The sequence below is a fragment of the Vigna radiata genome, chromosome 1 (assembly GCF_000741045.1).
Source record: "Vigna radiata var. radiata cultivar VC1973A chromosome 1, Vradiata_ver6, whole genome shotgun sequence".
Taxonomy (NCBI): Eukaryota; Viridiplantae; Streptophyta; class Magnoliopsida; order Fabales; family Fabaceae; genus Vigna; species Vigna radiata.
Genome location: NC_028351.1, coordinates 10,351,759 through 10,369,555, shown reverse-complemented (window position 1 = coordinate 10,369,555; position 17,797 = coordinate 10,351,759). Strand labels below are relative to the sequence as shown.

General features: G+C 34.1%; 2 protein-coding genes across 4 annotated transcripts; one reads left to right on the top strand and one right to left on the bottom strand.

Annotated features, from left to right (window-relative positions):
- Window positions 1-1,139: 1,139 nt before the first annotated feature.
- On the bottom strand, window positions 1,140-11,286 carry LOC106764825 (TMV resistance protein N). 3 transcript variants are annotated; one of them, XM_022784536.1, is made up of 7 exons: window positions 10,644-11,286; window positions 9,181-10,288; window positions 8,807-9,094; window positions 7,895-8,695; window positions 6,965-7,806; window positions 6,384-6,616; window positions 1,140-1,496 (listed from the first exon to the last, which is right to left on the bottom strand). In XM_022784536.1, the coding sequence occupies exons 1-5, from the start codon at window positions 11,141-11,143 to the stop codon at window positions 7,189-7,191; spliced, it is 3,315 nt and encodes a 1,104-aa protein (XP_022640257.1). In that variant the 5' UTR covers window positions 11,144-11,286; the 3' UTR covers window positions 1,140-1,496; window positions 6,384-6,616; window positions 6,965-7,188. The 3 variants fall into 3 exon arrangements, with proteins under 3 accessions (XP_022640257.1, XP_022640259.1, XP_014504729.1); XM_022784538.1 differs by lacking the exon at window positions 1,140-1,496 and having other exon boundaries at window positions 6,080-6,616; window positions 9,181-9,471; window positions 9,733-10,288; XM_014649243.2 differs by lacking the exons at window positions 1,140-1,496; window positions 8,807-9,094 and having other exon boundaries at window positions 6,080-6,616.
- Window positions 11,287-14,039: 2,753 nt separating this feature from the next.
- LOC106764866 lies at window positions 14,040-16,135 on the top strand. The gene is made up of 2 exons (XM_014649297.2): window positions 14,040-14,291; window positions 15,735-16,135. The coding sequence occupies exons 1-2, from the start codon at window positions 14,113-14,115 to the stop codon at window positions 15,940-15,942; spliced, it is 387 nt and encodes a 128-aa protein (XP_014504783.1). The 5' UTR covers window positions 14,040-14,112; the 3' UTR covers window positions 15,943-16,135.
- Window positions 16,136-17,797: the final 1,662 nt, after the last annotated feature.

Here is a 17,797-nt window from a genome sequence, read left to right as displayed (position 1 = left end):
AAAATCTAACTGTAATGATTTTCATTGTAAGAGAAAAGTGATTCTGTAGACATGAAATAAGAATATCTACGTCACCATGTTATCACATTGGGTCAGAATTCAGGAGGGGTATCTGGCTATTGTATTGATTTGTTAACCATTTCAATCTTTACTTCATCCTGCTGTGTTAGTTGAATACCACAGGAATTGAAATCAATACAATAGCTAGGGATCAGCAGGGCTTGAAAATTTTTTATTATGTACTGAAAAAGGCTTCTCAATTCCCTTTTTTCTCTCCTTCCAACTTATATTCACTTCCAACTTATATTCACTGTGTTCGTTACTTATTAACAGTGGTTCGTGTATGTGCTTTCTATTTATTTTCTAATTGTTTGACTACCTGGACTCCAGTTAAGACCAATGTTTTATATCTTACGTGGTTTAATAATTCCTTAAGATTAGTTCAATCTTGTATATCTTTGGCCTTCTATGTTGGTGATTAGCTGATTGTAATAGATGGTTTCGTCATCAATGTCTCCCAAATCATAATGAGGAAATTTGTCATACAATCACTTTTAACCGGAATTTCAATTTATTTCTTATTAATATTAAGAGGTCTGCATACACTTTTACAGTTTAGGTAATACTAATCAATAAATTGTTTACATTTCTGTGTTGATAGGTACTTGGTCATGATATTTGGCATGAGTTCCTAAAAATGCAAAGAGAAAAGGAGAGACGAACAACCACTCCACAACCTATTATCAGCAAGTGGCTAGAAAGCAAAGCCAAAATGAAAACTTTAACTGTTAAGAAACGACACAGTTATTTCACTGGCTAGAGTATTGTGATTGTTATTATAGAAGCAAAAAGTCAAATTTGAATTTTATAGAATATACTGATTATGATGTTTTAAAATATACTAAAAGCTTTTTTTAATATACCAACATTAGAATATTTTGAAAGTTTAGCAGAGGATCTTATGAAAAATACTCAGCACAAAGATCAAAGTTCAAATCGAAGTCCAAAATACTAGGTGGAGAAAAAGGTTGGATCATTTCTATCACCCTCTTCTTTGTGTAAGGATCAGTGAACAAAATATCTTGATCGCTACTTTTCTGCTTGAATACATGGATTCCTATTTCTATAGGCATTGAGGCTGCTGCTGTCAAATTAAAAAATATAACCTTCACATGGTTCCATTCATTCTCTATAGGCACTTCATACAGATTGTTGGTGAAAATTAAATTTCGTAGATCGAAAAGAAATGTGTTCTGCTCCCAACTTCAAGAACTTGAGCTTATCAAAGAAACATACATAAACTTTGTCATTGATGAGCGACATGGGTTTAACATAATCACTAATTTCTCTATCCTTCGGTGCAACAAAAAGATAAAGAACTTTGCAATGTTTTGCGAATCCAGAAAGAACTTGATGGTTCATAACTAATGTGATTGAACCATTCAGGGTTCCTAGATCCTGGCAAAAGTAACAGTTTTTTGAATCACATGCAGATCCTGTCAATCAAAAAGAAATTCATAAATTTACAAACATTAGGTACACCATATGTTATTAAATAAATATACGTAAAAAACAAGACAAAACCTGGCTTAGGAACATGCTTATACTCGAGGATGTCAGTGATAAACAGTTTGTTGCGTTGAAAATTTTCAACTTTGGTGGAATTCCTCTGATTTCCCGAAGATGCTTGCAACAACTCACGTCAAGCTTTTTTAAAAATTGACATTCTTTGATGCATTCAGGAAGGTTTGTGAAATTATTGTTCGATAGGTCTAAATCTTTCACATGAACAAACCGTGTGAAACCTATTTCATTGTAAACATCTCTTAACGAGTTGAGTTTAACTTGGGAACATTGTGCTTGTCTCAACTCAGTTATAGCCCTCGCACAATCACACCAGAAAAGGTCCATGATAACCCTTCAAGCTTTTTCAAAGTCCAAGACTTCATTCAGACATAATTATCCCATTACAGGAAGATGTAGCAGTAGACACGTCATCTAATATGGCGATCATCTCACCTACCGGAACATGGAAACTGTTTGTCTCTTTATACCATCTCTCAACGAATGTCAATATTAAACCATTGTAATCGTAAGAAATATCGCATAGAAACATCAAACTATGTTGTAATTAGAGAAGATTTTCGTTGTCCGACCACCGCCACTGCTGTCGTCGCCGGTTGGGGTCGTTGATAGGGCAGAAAGGTGCGCCCAACTCCGACGACCACAACACTGGAAGTCGCTCCGTCAGAGGAGCCGCCACGCGCCGCCACAGTCGCCAGCGCGTGTAGCCCACGCGCCTACCTCCGGCGAGACCCACTCGCCGACGCCACCACAGACAGGGTCACCGGAGTGCCCTGAGTCCATTCCTAGGGTCGGTGACGACTCGTTTGGGCTGTATTTGAGCAAATCTGAGTTTTAAGTTTTGCTCCTTTTTTTCCGGCGAGACCCACTCGCCGTCACCGCCACAAAAGAGTCGCTGGAGACTCCTGAGTCTGTTCCTAGGGTTTGTGACAACCCATTTGACCTTTTCTTGAGTAGATTTGGTTGTTTAAGTTCTGCTCCTTTTTTTTTCGGTGTGACCCATACACCGTCATCTTCTTGGAGACTCCCTCGTTGCGTTTTACGGGATATCTAAAGTAAAAAATTTTCCTTTGAAAGCAATGGATGAATCAATGAGTAAGTCCTCTGGATCATGCACTTTGTCCATAAAAGGTAAGATTTGCCTCAATATTGTTGATCACGTGTCTCAAGGCATTTGGATTCTTGATTCGGGTGCAACTGATCATATGACACCTTTTAGTGTGTCCTTCGACTCATATGGTAAAAGAAATAAAGAACAACTTATTACAGTTGCGAATGGTTAGGGTATACCTATATGCGGCTCCGGGAATATAATTTTGGACTCATCTATTGTATTGAAGGATGTTTTACATGTTCCTCAATTAGCCAACAATCTTATCTCTGTGCAAAAACTCACAAAGGATTTAGATTGCTCAGTAACATTTTTTCCAACTTATTGTGTTTTACAGGACCTTGCCACGGGGAAGACAATTTTAACTGATAAGGAGCATAATGGGTTGTATTTTTTAAAGTTTGATGACCAAAGCAATACGAAAAACATGAGTCAACAAGTAACATCTGAGACATGGGCAAAATCCCAAATATGGTTACATCATCAAAGGCTTGGGCATCCTTCATTCAGTCTTATCAAGTCCTTATTTCCCCACTTGTTTACCAAAGAATCTGTTGAGTCTTTTAATTGTGATATTTGTCAATTTTCAAAACACCATCGTTCATCTTATCCTATTAGTCATAAAAAGAGTATTTCTCCATTTGATTTAATTCATTCTGATGTTTGGGGTCCTGTCATAGATTCTATTTCTGGAGCCAGATGGTTTGTTACCTTTATTGACGATTNTACCCGTGTCACATGGACATACCTTATGAAAAATNAATNNGAAGTTTTTCAAATTTTTGTTAATTTTTTNCATCTTGTCCAAAATCAATTTGGAAAAAATATCAAAAGAATTAGGTCTGATAATGGTACTGAATATGTGAATCATGAATTTCTCAATTTTTTGTCTCATAATGGTATTGTTCATGAACTAACCTGTGTTAATACCCCTCAACAAAATGGGGTTGCAGAAAGAAAAAATCGTCATCTTCTTGAAGTAACCAAAGCCCTTCTTTTTCAAATGTCTGTTCCAAAAAATTACTGGGGAGAAGCTGTGTTAACTGCCACATATCTCATCAACAGGTTACCCACTCGTATCTTAAATGGCATTAGTCCTATAGGGTCTCTATTGTCTTTTGTTCCTTCTTCTTCCTTACTAACTAGTCTACCTAGTCGAGTCTTTGGATGTGTTGTTTTTGTTCACTCTCATCATCCTAACCGTGGTAAATTAGATCCCAGAGTTCTTAAATGTGTCTTTATTGGGTATCCTTCTAATAAAAAAGGGTACAAATGTTATCATCCTTAGAGTCGTCGCGTCTTTATCACCATGGATGTCACTTTTCATGAAACACAATCCTTTTATGTCAGTCCACCACTTCAGGGGGAGAAAACACTTGAAGTGGATGAACTCTCCTTGTCATTACCATGTTTGTCTTTGCAGGATGCCCAAGACCTGAGCAATGAAGGTATCATAGTCCACAGTGAGGAAGAAGATGAAGAAGACAAATTTTTTGGCAAAAAATATGAAAGAAAAGAACAACCCACTTCAACTCTCGAGCAAGAAAAATTGTCTAATCTCGAGGTGAGGATCCCTGAAGATATCAATGAGGAGGAGGTAAGTATTACTGAAGATATCATGTGCTAAATATCCTATTTCTCAGTATGTTTGCACTAACAATCTCTCTGATAAGCACAGAAGTTTTATTGCTGCCATTGATGCCACAAAAATTCCTACCTCAATCCAAGAGGCCATGAAACTTGAACATTGGAATCAAGCCATGAAAGAAGAGATGAATGCATTAGAAAGAAATTCAACTTGGGAGATTGTTGATAAGCCAAGAGACAAGACAATGGGGTGTAGATGGATATTCACAGTGAAACATAAGGCAGATGGGACAATAGAAAGATATAAAGCTAGATTGGTGGCAAAAGGATATACCCAAACATATGGGATTGACTATGAGGAGACATTTGCCCTAGTGGCAAAAATGAATACAGTTCGAGTTATTCTCGCTTTGGCTGCCCATTTTGGATGGGACTTACACCAACTGGATGTGAAGAATGCCTTTCTTCATGGAAATCTACATGAGGAAGTGTACATGGAGATTCCCCCAGGTTTTGAAGTGAAAAATGAAAGAAACAAGGTATGCCTCCTGAAGAAAGCATTGTATGGTCTTAAGCAATCCCCTAGAGCATGGTTTGGAAGATTTACAAAAGCAATAGTTTCCTTGGGATACAAACAAAGCCAAAGAGATCATACTCTATTCATAAAGCACTCTTCTACAGGTAAACTCACTCTATTACTTGTCTATGTGGATGATATGATTATTGCAGGAGATGATGAAACAGAAAAATTGACATTAAAAGATAAATTGGCAACTCAATTTGAAATGAAAGACCTAGGAAAACTCAAATATTTTCTTAGAATAGAGGTTGCCTACTCCAAGAAAGGAATTTTCATCTCCCAAAGGAAATATGTACTTGATCTCCTCAAAGAAACAGGAAAACTGGGATGTAGAACTTCAACCGTTCCTATAGAACAGAATCACAAAATGGGATATGAAGAAAGTGCTCCTGTAGAGAAGGCCCGATATCAAAGATAGGTAGGAAAATTAATTTATCTATCACACACAAGACCAGACATTGCTTATGTAGTTAGTGTTATGAGCCAATTTATGCATGATCCAAAAGAGAGACACATGCAAGCAGTTGACAAAATTCTTCAATACTTGAAGTCAAGTCCAGGAAATGGGCTATTATTCAAAAGGGAAGACACATTGACTATGAAGATATATACTGATGCTGACTATGTAGGTTCTATTACTGACAGAAAATCTACTTCTGGGTATTGTGTATTTCTTGGAGGTAGTCTGGTAACATGGAGAAGTAAAAAGCAAGATAGAGTTTCTCGTTCTAGTGCAGAAGCTGAATTTTGAGCTCTTGCTCAAGGAATGTGTGAAGGACTCTGGATGAAAATTATTTTGGATGATCTTAAAGTCAAAGTGGAGAACCCGATACAACCACACTGTGATAATAAGTCTGCCATGAGCATAGCCCATAATTCAGTACAACATGATAAAACCAAGCACATTGAGATTGACAGACATTTCATCAAAGATAATCTTGACAGAGGCTTTGTGATTACAACTCATGTTCCTACAGAACTTCAAGTAGCAGATATTTTTACAAAAGGACTTCCTCAGGGTAGATTTCAAGATCTTGTAGGCAAATTGAGAATGATTGATATTCATTTACCAACTTGAGGGGNAGTGTTGTAATTAGAGAAGATTTATTTAGAATCTTCCTAATTAGAGAAAGTAGATATACAATCTTTTATTTTATTTTGTTTCCTAGTTTCTCTATTTCCCTTTTTAGGAGAATTAGATTGTTACAATAGAGGATATGAGAATGTATTTTCAATCAATTCTAAATAATAAATTTCAATATTATTTTCTACTAACTATAATTCAACACAATGTTGAATAACCAAATTAGATATGTTCTAAATTTGTTTAATTTTTTCCCATGGGTGACCAACTTGATCTCCCATTGGTCTTAAACAAAACAGATAGATATAATATTCAAATAACTCATCAACCACTAAAATTGAAAAAATATATATTCAAGTACTGTACTGATCTGACTTTGCCACAATGTATATGAAACATGATCCCATAACTCATAAAGAGTGAGATATCATGCAAACCTTCTGGAAATCCACATATTTCATTTTGTTCTTGAACAACATCCTTGTGCTGCTCAACAACATCATCCTGTTGTTCAATAACATCCTCGTTATCCTCGTGAACATCAGGTCATGTAATGTCCCAACTTCTTCACGACGACCTTCTACGAACTGATGTTGTAGGTTTTCTTCTCGTTCACCTTGTAAAGAACTATCACCTCGATACGTAGATGCACATTATGTTCTTGTCATATCTGTAACAAACAAATTCATCAAATATTAAAATACAATATATATATATATATATATATATATATATATATATATAAACTGAATTTCAAAATTTAGTTAAGGGTTTAACTAGATTTTAAAATCCGACAAGGACTTAATCGGATATCAAAATCCAGTTAAGATCTTCACTGGATTTTGAAACCTGGTTAAGAGCTTCTTCGGATAGACTTTTAATCAATTTTCAAAATCCTATAAAAATAATAATCGAATTTCGACCATAATCACACAAATCCCCTATTCTACGTTCATATACATTGTTAAATTGAAATGAAAAGCAACAGATCTCAACGAAAACGAAAACGAATGTGTACCTGGTGTCGTGTGTGCAGGGATGAAGAACAAGCTTGGTTGGTGCAATGAGTAAGAAAGCTTCACCAAATTTGGCAAGTGGAGGCTTGGACCGCAAACAAGTTGGAGAGGAAAGGGGTGCAGGGTGTGGTTCAAGGGTTTACAAAATTTGAAAAATGAGTAAATGTCGTGGGTGTGACTATGGTGCACTTTAATTATAGCATAGATAAAAAGTGCAAAAATCTTTTCACCCCGTCAGAAGCTTAATTTTGCCATTATTCAAAATTTGGTCTTGGTGAAAGGCTTGCATGTATTGGGAAAACCAGTAACCAGAAAGATCAAAGTCCAAAATGTAGTTGGATGTATTGGGAAAACCAGTTAGGATCTTTTCTAGCTTCCTCTTCTTTGTATAAGGATTAGTGAACATAATATCTTCATTGCTACTTTCCCGCTTGAATACATGGATTCCAATTTGTATAGGCACTTGTGTAGGCATTGAGGCTGCTTTCAAATTAAAAAATATAACCTTCACAGGGTTCCATTCATTCTGTAAAGGCACTTCATACAGATTGTTGGTGAAGATTAAATTTCGTAGATCGAAAAGAAATGTGTGTTCTGCTCCCAACTTCAAGAACTTGAGCCTATCAAAGAAACATAAATAAACTTTGTCATTGATGCACAACATGGGTTTAACATAATCTCTAATGTCTCTATCCTCCGGTGCAACAAAATGACAAAGAACTTTGCCAGGGAATTTGTTGCGAATCCAGAAAGAACATGAAGGTCCATAACTTATGTGATCAAACCATTCGGGTTTCCAAGATCCTGGCAAAACTAACATAGTTTTTCTATTCGCATGCAGATCCTGTCAATCAAAAAGGAATTTATAAGTTTACAAACATTAGGTACACCATATGTTATTAAATAAAAATACATAATAAACAAAACAAAACCTGGTTTAGGAACATGCTTATACTCGAGGATGTCAGCGATAAACAGTTTGTTGCGTTGAAATGTTTCAACTTTGGTGGGATTCCTCTGATTTCCCGAAGATGATTGCAACAACTCACGTCAAGCTTTTTTAAAAATTGACATTCTTTGATGCATTCAGGAAGGTGTGTGAAATTATTGTTCGATAGGTCTAAATCTTTAACATGAGCAAACCGTGTGAAACCTATTTGAAAAAAATCATCACGCAGGTTGCATTTTGGCGCCCAAAGCAATTCTACTTTTGAAGATATCATTGAGCCATCTTTTTCTTCGTCCTCTTCCCACTTTATCCACTGCCACCCTTTCCATCCCCAAGCCTCAATAAAAGTCAGTTCTGGCATCATGACAATGCTGCTTTGTAACTGAACAATTCCACAGAATAGCAGGGACAACTTTTTAAGCCGAGTTAGATTTTTAAATGAAAGTGGCAACTCTTTTATGAAAGTTCCTAGCAACCGAAGTTCCCTTATGTTTTCCATCTTTCCTATAATTTCTGGAAAACTCTCAAGACTAGAACAATGTGAAAGTTCAAGTTTTTCAAGAGAAGTCAACTTCAGGGGTGGAAAATTCCTAAGCTTGATGCAACCAGAAGCTTCCAATATCCTAAGTTTCTCCAGCAAACCAACCGAATTATGAACTCTAACTAAATTTACACAATTTTGAAATGAAAGTTCCTCCAAATTTTGGAGATCAGATACGGCTTCGGGTATCTGAGTTAAACATTCACAGCATTCAAAATTCAAAACCCGTAGATTCCTGAGCTTCTGCATAGAAAAAGAGAGAATACAAAGAAGGAAGGTGTGAGTAACCTTAAATGACATAAAGAGACTATGGGGTAACTTGCAAGACGTGGAGAGTGTACAATGTAAACTTGCCTTGCTTAATCCATCCATCTCAAATGACATAAAGAGACTATGGGGTAACTTGCATATTGCAAGTTGTTTTGGTTGAAAATTAGATGGTAAACAATGTGAAGGATATCTCCACCATTCCAACACTCTCAAACTATTTGGAAAACATTTGGGATCATCAGAAAAAATTCCATTTCTAATAATAAGTGTTTTGAGGTTTTGCATCTTCTGGAAAGCCATCCCATTCCATTCTACCATTTTGTTTTCAAACAAGGGGAAATCCAGACATATGATTTTAATTTCACTTGTTCCCTGTGAATGTAGAAGGCTTGAATCAGGCAAAAATTACAATGCAAGTATATACAAGACTTCAATACATTTAGAAAAAGTTCACTCACAGTGTTGTCTTCCAAAACTTGGATTATATCTTTCGGTAACCATAACCTACTGCGCTTCCCTGGTTCTTCTGCTGATTCTTGTCTGACAATTTCCTTGCCCATGTCCTCTACCAAGTCATGCAATGTAACTCTATCATACTGACCAATCTTTATGAGAGATTTTTCAGCCAACACGCCAATATGATATTTCATACAAGCACCATGATGAGCATGAAGTATTTCTTCAACTTCTGTTAATTTATATCCTTTGAAGCAACAAGCAATGTCAAGAAAAACTCTCTTCTCTTCTTCCTGCAACGCATCAAAGCTTACTTTAAGAGTCTCTTGGATTCGATTGTTTGGAATTCTTTTGTATTGATCTATGACAGATATGCATTGTTGTATACTTTTTCCACACAGGTTGGCACCTATTACTTCCAAAGCTAATGGAAGGCCACAAGCATAAGTTACTGCACGATTAAGCACCTCCACGTATGCTGGATAAACATGTTCTGATTTGAAAACTTTCCATGTAAGCAATTGAAGAGCATGGTTCTTATTTAACTTTTTCACCTTATATGTTTTTTGAACATGATGAGATGCCAGCAGTTGTTTGTCCCGAGTGGTGATGACGACTTTGCTTCCAGGACCAAAACAGTCAGGCCTTCCAACAAGTGTCTGCAACTGCTCATGCTTGTCCACATCATCTAGAATCAAAAGAAGCCTCTTGTTTTGGAGCCTGTGTTGTATCCTTGAAATTCCTTGTTGCTCACTTGCAAACATAATTCTCTTATCTCCAAGTATTTCGGAAAGAATGATGCTTTGAAGATGTTCTAACCCGTGTTTGCGTGATTTTTCTCTCACATTTTGAAGAAAACAGGAACCATCAAAATGGCAAGCAATCAAATTATAAACTGCTGAAGAAAGTGACGTTTTCCCCACTCCTCCCATTCCATAGATCCCTATCAAGTGGACACCATCATTAGATCCTACATCCAAAAGATTCATTACTTTTAACACTTGTGAGTCTAATCCAACCGGGTAATCCGCCACATGTAAAGGAGCACGATTAATCTCACTAGAGACCCGCTCAACAATCCTCCCAATAAACTTGTATTCATATCCTTCTCTGTTCCAAACACAAGTTTTAGAGCATGTTTGAATGAATTTCTAGGAAAAGAAGATAAGAAAGAACAACGAAATAAACTTCTCTCTAAATTAAAACAATTTATGTATAAGTTTTGTAAAAGTTTCTCATTGAACTTTTCCAAAATCAGATTTTGAACTTTTGTATAAGTTAGTTTTAACCCAGTGAGAACGTTTTTATTCTTTTAAAAGTGACTAGGGAGAGGTTAAACTGAAAAGCCCTTAATCAAGAATAAAAAGTTGTCAAGGTTAACACTAATCTATATTCTATTTAGATCATAGAAGCAGTGAAACTTAATGAAACAAATAATGGAGTAAAAAATTAGGTAGGTGGGTACCCATATTTGTAATGAAAGCCAGACAAGTTAGCTACTTGATGAAGAGCCATCTTCCATTTCTCCAACTTCTCCATGTGACGGTTTAACCTCTCAATATTATCAGCTTTGAGCCTTTCCTCATGCCTAGCCAATGCTTCACCATAACTTCCTTTTTGGTGCCTCACAAAAGAAGGATCCACGTTATAAAAAACTGGCAAAACCAGCAACTTTTTTTCCTCAGCACGGTCAAGGATGTAAACCAGTTCATCTAAACAAAATGAAGAAGAAGCATAGGTGTGAGAAAGCACAGTGATGGCAATCCTGGACTCTTGAATTGCCTTGACAAGTGCTGGTGCTAGTTCATCTCCACCCTGAAGCTTCTCATCATCAATGAAAGTGTGGATTCCCCTGTCATCAAGAGCTTTGTAGAGATTGCCAGCAAAACCATAGCGTGTGTCTGAGCCTCTGAAGTTGAGGAAGACATCGTAGGTGAATTCTTGGGACTGTGATCTTACAGCCATCAACAAAACTTACTCTGATTACTGTTTACTTATTAGGGCTCTCCAAAACCAAACCTGAATTTGACGATGAATGTGAAACTGATGAGAGTAAAGTCTTCACGTGGAAATATCTCCTTTTTCTTTCTCCATTTACCTATCATAACATAACTTGAGACGACAGGTGTTCTGAATATATATATATATATATATATATATATATATATATATATATATATATATATATATATATATATATATATATATATATATATATATAAACTTTTATAAATTTGAGTATTTTTAGTTGATTCTTTTAAAAGAATTTATTTCTATTAAATATTTATAATTTTTAATTAACTTATTAGCATTTGATTTCGATTTAATTGTTTGATTTTACAATTTTTAAATACAGGATTTCAAGATTAGAGAATAAAAGAAAATATCTAACATATAATTATTTAAATTTTTTTTTACATATTTTGTAATTATATATTAAAATTGAAATAAAATTAACACATTGATTCATAAAATAGTATTGTTTCAGTGAAGATACTTCAGATTTTAAATTTTATCTTTTTTATTATCCGAATTTATAATATTATTCTTGAGTACGTAAAACCAAACATCACTCTAGTTGAGGCAAAAGAGTCGATTATCAATTAAAAATTAAAAAAGTTTCGGACATTTGATAGAACAAAAAATTTAATAGATACTTATTAACAATATTCAAATTCATAAATTTTTTACATTTTACATATAAATTATTGTAACATTTCAAACATTTATTGTGCCAAATCATGACAAATATGTGGAGGTTTCATTTTACAAAAGGAAACAATTTTACTATTGAACTTCTAACTAGAATCAACAAAATGAGCAATCAAACAGATTAATCCTTCTTGATTTATAAAAGTTCAACAATTAGATGTCAAACAAATTCGACTATGAGATTTATTCATTGCAAGTTTCACCTCTCTTTATGTTTGAAATTTCTTTGAAATATTAGACACAGTTGTATTCCTATTTGAAACTCTTATCTTTGGATTTAGATATATGAGCAATTCTTTAATCCACTCATATTCAACAAAATTATATGAAAACTCGTGTTAAATAATAACCATTGAAATAAGGTCATCTACAACTTTTTTTTGCCAATTTTCTATATCTTAATTTCCTAATTTGATCAAATATCATTCTTCCCATATCATTGTCTTTTAATTTCTTTAGGACCAAACACTTTTACAAATGATGCAACATTGTTGATGTTCCTATTTTTGTACCACCAACAACATATTATGCACCACATGCATTATATTTTGCCTTTTCTTTACCATCTTTAATACTTGAAACTCTTATTTGTGGATTTAGATAAGTAATTCTTTAATCTACTTATATTAAAAAAAATCTATGGAAGCCCATGTTGAATAATAGTCATTAAAATAAGGTCATCTACAACTTTTTTGTCAATTTTCCTAGATCTTAATTTTCCAGCATGATCAATTATCATTTTTCCCACGTCGTCGTCTTTTAATTTCTTTAGGACGAAACACTTTGGCAAATGATGCAACATTGTTGAGGTCCCTATTTTTGTACCACCAACAATATACTATGCACCACATGCATTACATTTTACCTTTTCTTTACCATCTTTAATACCAATTTTCATAAAACGATCTCAAACTTTGGAAGTACTTACCCTAGGTCTCTTACTTTCTTTATCAAAATGTTTATCCTCATTCTCAATCTCTTATATGGTTGGTGGCAAATAATTATTGAAATTATCATGAACACATTGATCATCTATGATTTCAGAATTTATTTTGTTTTATAATAATTGTACAATACAATGTTTTAGAATTCATTGGTTCAAGTCTAAAATAAAATAATTGACTAACTAATGTGCAAAAACAAAAATTGATTGTGACGTGAGAAAATAAATAAAGAATCTTGCACACCACACCGCAGTCTATGAAGTGAAGGAATCGTGCACACCACACCATGGTTTGTGAAACGAACTGCACTGAAATCGTGCACACCATGGTCTACATTGTTCATCATAGTCTGAAGAGCTCAAAATTTTCCAAACCACGACTTATGCTATGTTGGAATCATGCACATTGTTCACCACGATATGCACTTTGCAGCTTGGTCTACAAAGGGTGGAGAGGTCAGATAGCATATAGCTTGATCTGCTTTTGAGGAAGAGCATAGTTTGCGATGTTATGCACTGATTAAACTCAAAGAAGTGATGAGAGCCTTTATATTTTAGGTGTAGGGCTTCATAACTTAAAAAAGTTAAGTGGGCTGGTAAGCCAACTCGGTTCACCACAAGTGGAGTCAAATTCTTATTTAATTAGGCTTAAAGTTGGTTTGTAACGAAATTTCAACTTTTTTTAAACCTAATCTGACCCGAACCCGGGGTAGGTCAGGTTAGCTCACGAGTTCGAATTCGTTTTAATAACATTAATACTTAGGGATGATAAAAACATTTGTGTCCGCAAATATTTACGAATAAAATCTATAGTTGATACATTACTTACAAGTAGTAAATATTTTAATACCCGTTTATAAATTAAAATTTAATTTATATTTTATTAAGTTAAATATACTTAAAATTAAAATTGATTTATATTTTATTAAATTAATCTAATTCACGTTAAATTTTAATTTATATTATATCTTATATTATTTTGTAATTTTATTTAGATTTTATTTTAAAAATTTATAAAATATTATTTTTAAATATTTGCTTACAAATTTTAAAAGACCAATAAATATATTTTTTAAAAATGAATAAAAATTATTCGTGACTTATTCCGCAATCACGTGATTTGAATAATGTCTAAAAAATTTCTTTATAGAAAATAGTTCCCAAATGGGAATTAAAATTAAAATATTCTGCCATGAGAAAAAGTGGAAATTCTTTTCATTCCACACTCGTCAGAACACTACTTTTTGTTAAAACACAGAAACTGCAATTTGGTAAAGCAATGAAGCCTTCTGTGCGGGGTTTGTCACTTGTTCTTGTTCCTCTGCTTCTCTCCCTCTTCTTTGTTGCACTCATGCCTAAGGAATCCGCCATGAAAACCTATGAGGTGTTTGGAGTAAAGATAGAGAAGAACCCACCTCAGTCCAAACTCACTGAACTTGGAGTCTCAACTTGGAACAAGTACCGTCTCTTTCTTTTCACTTCTTTTGTTTTTTCAAGTATGATCTTGTTTCTCAGTTTTTCACTGCTGCCCATGATTTGTTTCCTTCAAAGTTTCAACCTTTTCTGCTCTGCAAATTTTGGGTGTTGCTCATGTCTGTGTACACTCCTGTCTCAGAAGTTACTGTAGGGGTTAGGTAGTGGGAATTAGCTCATTGAAATGAACAATTCACTTTGAAGGTATAGGTCAAATCAGTAACTTTCATCATTGATCAGAAAATCAAGGCAAATGATGTGTTAGAATATCAAATGTTGATCTTCTCCTTAAAGCTAAAAGTAAGTAAATTCTTTCATTGACAAGAACATCATCAGTTGGTGGTAGTATACTGATGTAACTATCATGGATGTATTGGAAAGTCTATAATTAATTTTCACTTTGATATTCTATTTATTGCCATTTGTATAATTATACCATCTTCTGACTGGGAAAATTAACCATTGATTATTTGTTATGCATATATACATAGGTACAGTAGGGTATGTTAAGACAAACTTCTATGTAAACATTTTTAGAAGGGAAAAATAAGAAAAACAAATGAAATTTTAGTTTATCCATAAGCTAAATTGTAGAAGTTCTTTCCTGTAGCTTCTCTAAATTCTTATTTTTAATTTATCACGTTAGTTTTAGTTTGTGAAGAAATCAATTTTATTTTTTCTTCTTATTTTTCACTCCTAAAAGTGCTTTGTATGATTGTATTGTACCCAAAGGGTGGGTCTGGGTTTAATAATGACTCTGTTTCCTATCTTTGCTGGAAGCGACACCTGTGGTTTAGCTACTAAGTTTTTGCGCTGTTGATTTTTCTGTTTTGTTTCCTTGTGTGTCTTAAAGCAAGGAGAAAGAGGAACGCCTATATAATTTAAAAAATACACATCTTGACACCATGTGATAGTGAAGCTTTTTGTAATACTGTCATCCTTTGTTTAATATAAAAGTTAAAAAAAATTATTACCATATCATATTTATACTGTGTAGGTCTTCAATTTAAATCGTATAAAGAGAGTAAAATTGATCTAAATATTGACAAATTGTTATGATGGTGATATTTTAATCCTTTTTTAATCATATAGGTGTTGGTTAAACAAAGAAATTAGTGTGAAGGCATCCTGATGGCTAGTATTGGTGTTTCTTTTCTATTCTTTTGTATTTACATTTTTTGCAGTAAACCATTAGCATACAGAAGATGAGATGAAATTTTAAGAATACTGTATATTTTGAATTTTTTACGTGTTACTCGATTCTTATGTTGATGCAAGCAATAACTTAGTTCTTAATTATCTGTCTGCACTTGCAAATTTTTACCATTGATGGAAAATCATAGATTCCATTGCTTATTCTCAGAAACACTTTGCACATGTGTCAATACTAGCATTGACTATTGACACATGGGTCTAAATATTGAACAGGTGGGAAGGTGGTCCGACCAAAATTCCATGGTCCTTTAAAGAAGAAGAGACTATGTATCTGCTGGAGGGAAAAGTGAGAGTTACTGTTGAAGGATCTGTTGGGTCTTTTGAAATTGGGGGTGGTGATTTAGTTGTCTTCCCAAAAGGAATGAACATTACTTGGGAAGTGATTGAAGCTGTGAAGAAGCACTACAGCTTGAAAAAATAATCTGTACCAATGAATCTTCTACTGTTGTGGACTAATGATATGCCATGTATATGAACTTGATCAAGTAATTACTACTTACTATTAGCTATAATCACTAGTTGTTACTGGGATACCAAAGTCTTCGCTTCCATAACATTGTACCTTGACAATGATCCTATTGAAAGTAATATCTCATCACTATGTTTAAGATGAACACGGAGGGAGCACATTCTCATCTCCTGATTGGATTCTCTGCATTATCTACATAGTTGGTTGAATCCATTGTTGCAGATTCATTGTCCATGAGGACAAGATATTCTGCTAATAGATTCTTCTGAATGGTTTGTAGCTATACAATATGTTGTTAGCCATTTCAGTTGGAATTGCTCTAAGTCAATGAATTTAATGCAAAAGAATGCACCTGTCATGTACATGACAGAGAACTAAGAGACAACCTTAAACAACCGTTCAAGGTTTTTTACAAGATCGCTGGAGAGCAACACTAAAATATGAGGATATATCAGCAATAATTGATAGACTCCTGATGTAATTTGTTCAGAATTGACTAAGGAAATCTTAAACCAGAATATACACCAAAATGTCAAGGAGACTTTATCACAAATCTATCCATAGTAGTTGAGAATGTAAAAATCTCAACCAAGTTCAGAAAAATTAGAATGTCTGCCATGTACTAATACGTCCAGTGCTTAAAGAATAGCATGACTGATGTTTTTAATCTTCAAAAGTTATTGTTTATGTTTGAATCACGTGATCTAACGCTTCAGAAACTATAAGAAAGTCCTAGAATGCATGCTTTGAGTTTACGATAATTTCAGTTTACTGATTGTCATAAGCATCCACATGAACGAGAGGAAGCTTTGAGAATATGTGGAAGTTTATGCATGCCATATTGCTTAACAAGCAGATACAATTTTTAACAATGTACAGAATTTCACTATCAGTACTACTTTGAATGTATTCTAGGGCGTCACTTTTTAGAAACCCAATTTAAGTTATCACTGAATGTAAAAACACTTTAGTAATAATCTTATAACTTTTTTCACCAATCTCATATGCCATCTTAGAATGTTTATTATGGGTGTAATGTAAATTCCAAACTAGAAAGGAAAGCAACAATCAGCCTTTTCTATGGTTTGTCAGGATAACATAGCAATCAATTTTATCTAAGAAGCCATGGTGATCCTATCAAAAAAGTAGAAACGGGTTATTTATTATTTTTTAGCTTCACCATAAAAATATTTAATTCATGAGAACTGACTAATTTGGAGCTTCTGAATTTTGAATATCTGGTGTTGCTCCGGTATATATATGTGGGATTTCGCAGTTAATGATTTTGGTGGTGTCAACTTTCTAGTATTTTGAGGCTGTAAGGTTACAGTTTTAATCAATATTGAAGATCATGAATTAGCTTTCTATATATCATATAGCCGCTGATTTTTATTTTTTTTTGCCCAATGCAATCTAAAAATCTTACAACAGAAACACTTACTGTACCGAACAAATGCAAAAGTAATATTTTCAATAGTATTAGGATTGCATCCATGAATACCTCAATTTGCTTCATGTAAGCTAGATTTTTGCATTCCATCAGTAAATATTTAGAGAGGTGTGCATTTTCTTCTGTAACAACAAAGTTATGCATAAAGACCTACAAAATAGCCTTTTCCTTCATGTAATGGTCCATCCAAGAAATGATTGTCACATGATTTGTTTGTAAGATGGCTTTTTATGTCACTTCCTAGGGGCAATTACTAAGATTAGTGTATCATGTCACATGTGAAGAGGTCACAAGTTCAAGTTGTGAAATCAGTAAAAATTAAATCCATAATAGGTAATTGCTCAGGAGGCACAGTAG

Coding starts and splice junctions, on each gene's coding strand:
- LOC106764825 (XM_022784536.1), bottom strand. CDS start 11,143: ATGGCTGTAAGATCACAGTCCCAAGAATTCACCTACGATGTCTTCCTC. Junction 10,289..10,643: donor GGCTTTCATTACAAATATGG/GTACCCACCTAC, acceptor TGTTTGGAACAG/AGAAGGATATGAATACAAGT. Junction 8,696..8,806: donor AGATGGATGGATTAAGCAAG/GCAAGTTTACAT, acceptor TTTTCTATGCAG/AAGCTCAGGAATCTACGGGT.
- LOC106764866 (XM_014649297.2), top strand. CDS start 14,113: ATGAAGCCTTCTGTGCGGGGTTTGTCACTTGTTCTTGTTCCTCTGCTT. Junction 14,292..15,734: donor GGAGTCTCAACTTGGAACAA/GTACCGTCTCTT, acceptor AATATTGAACAG/GTGGGAAGGTGGTCCGACCA.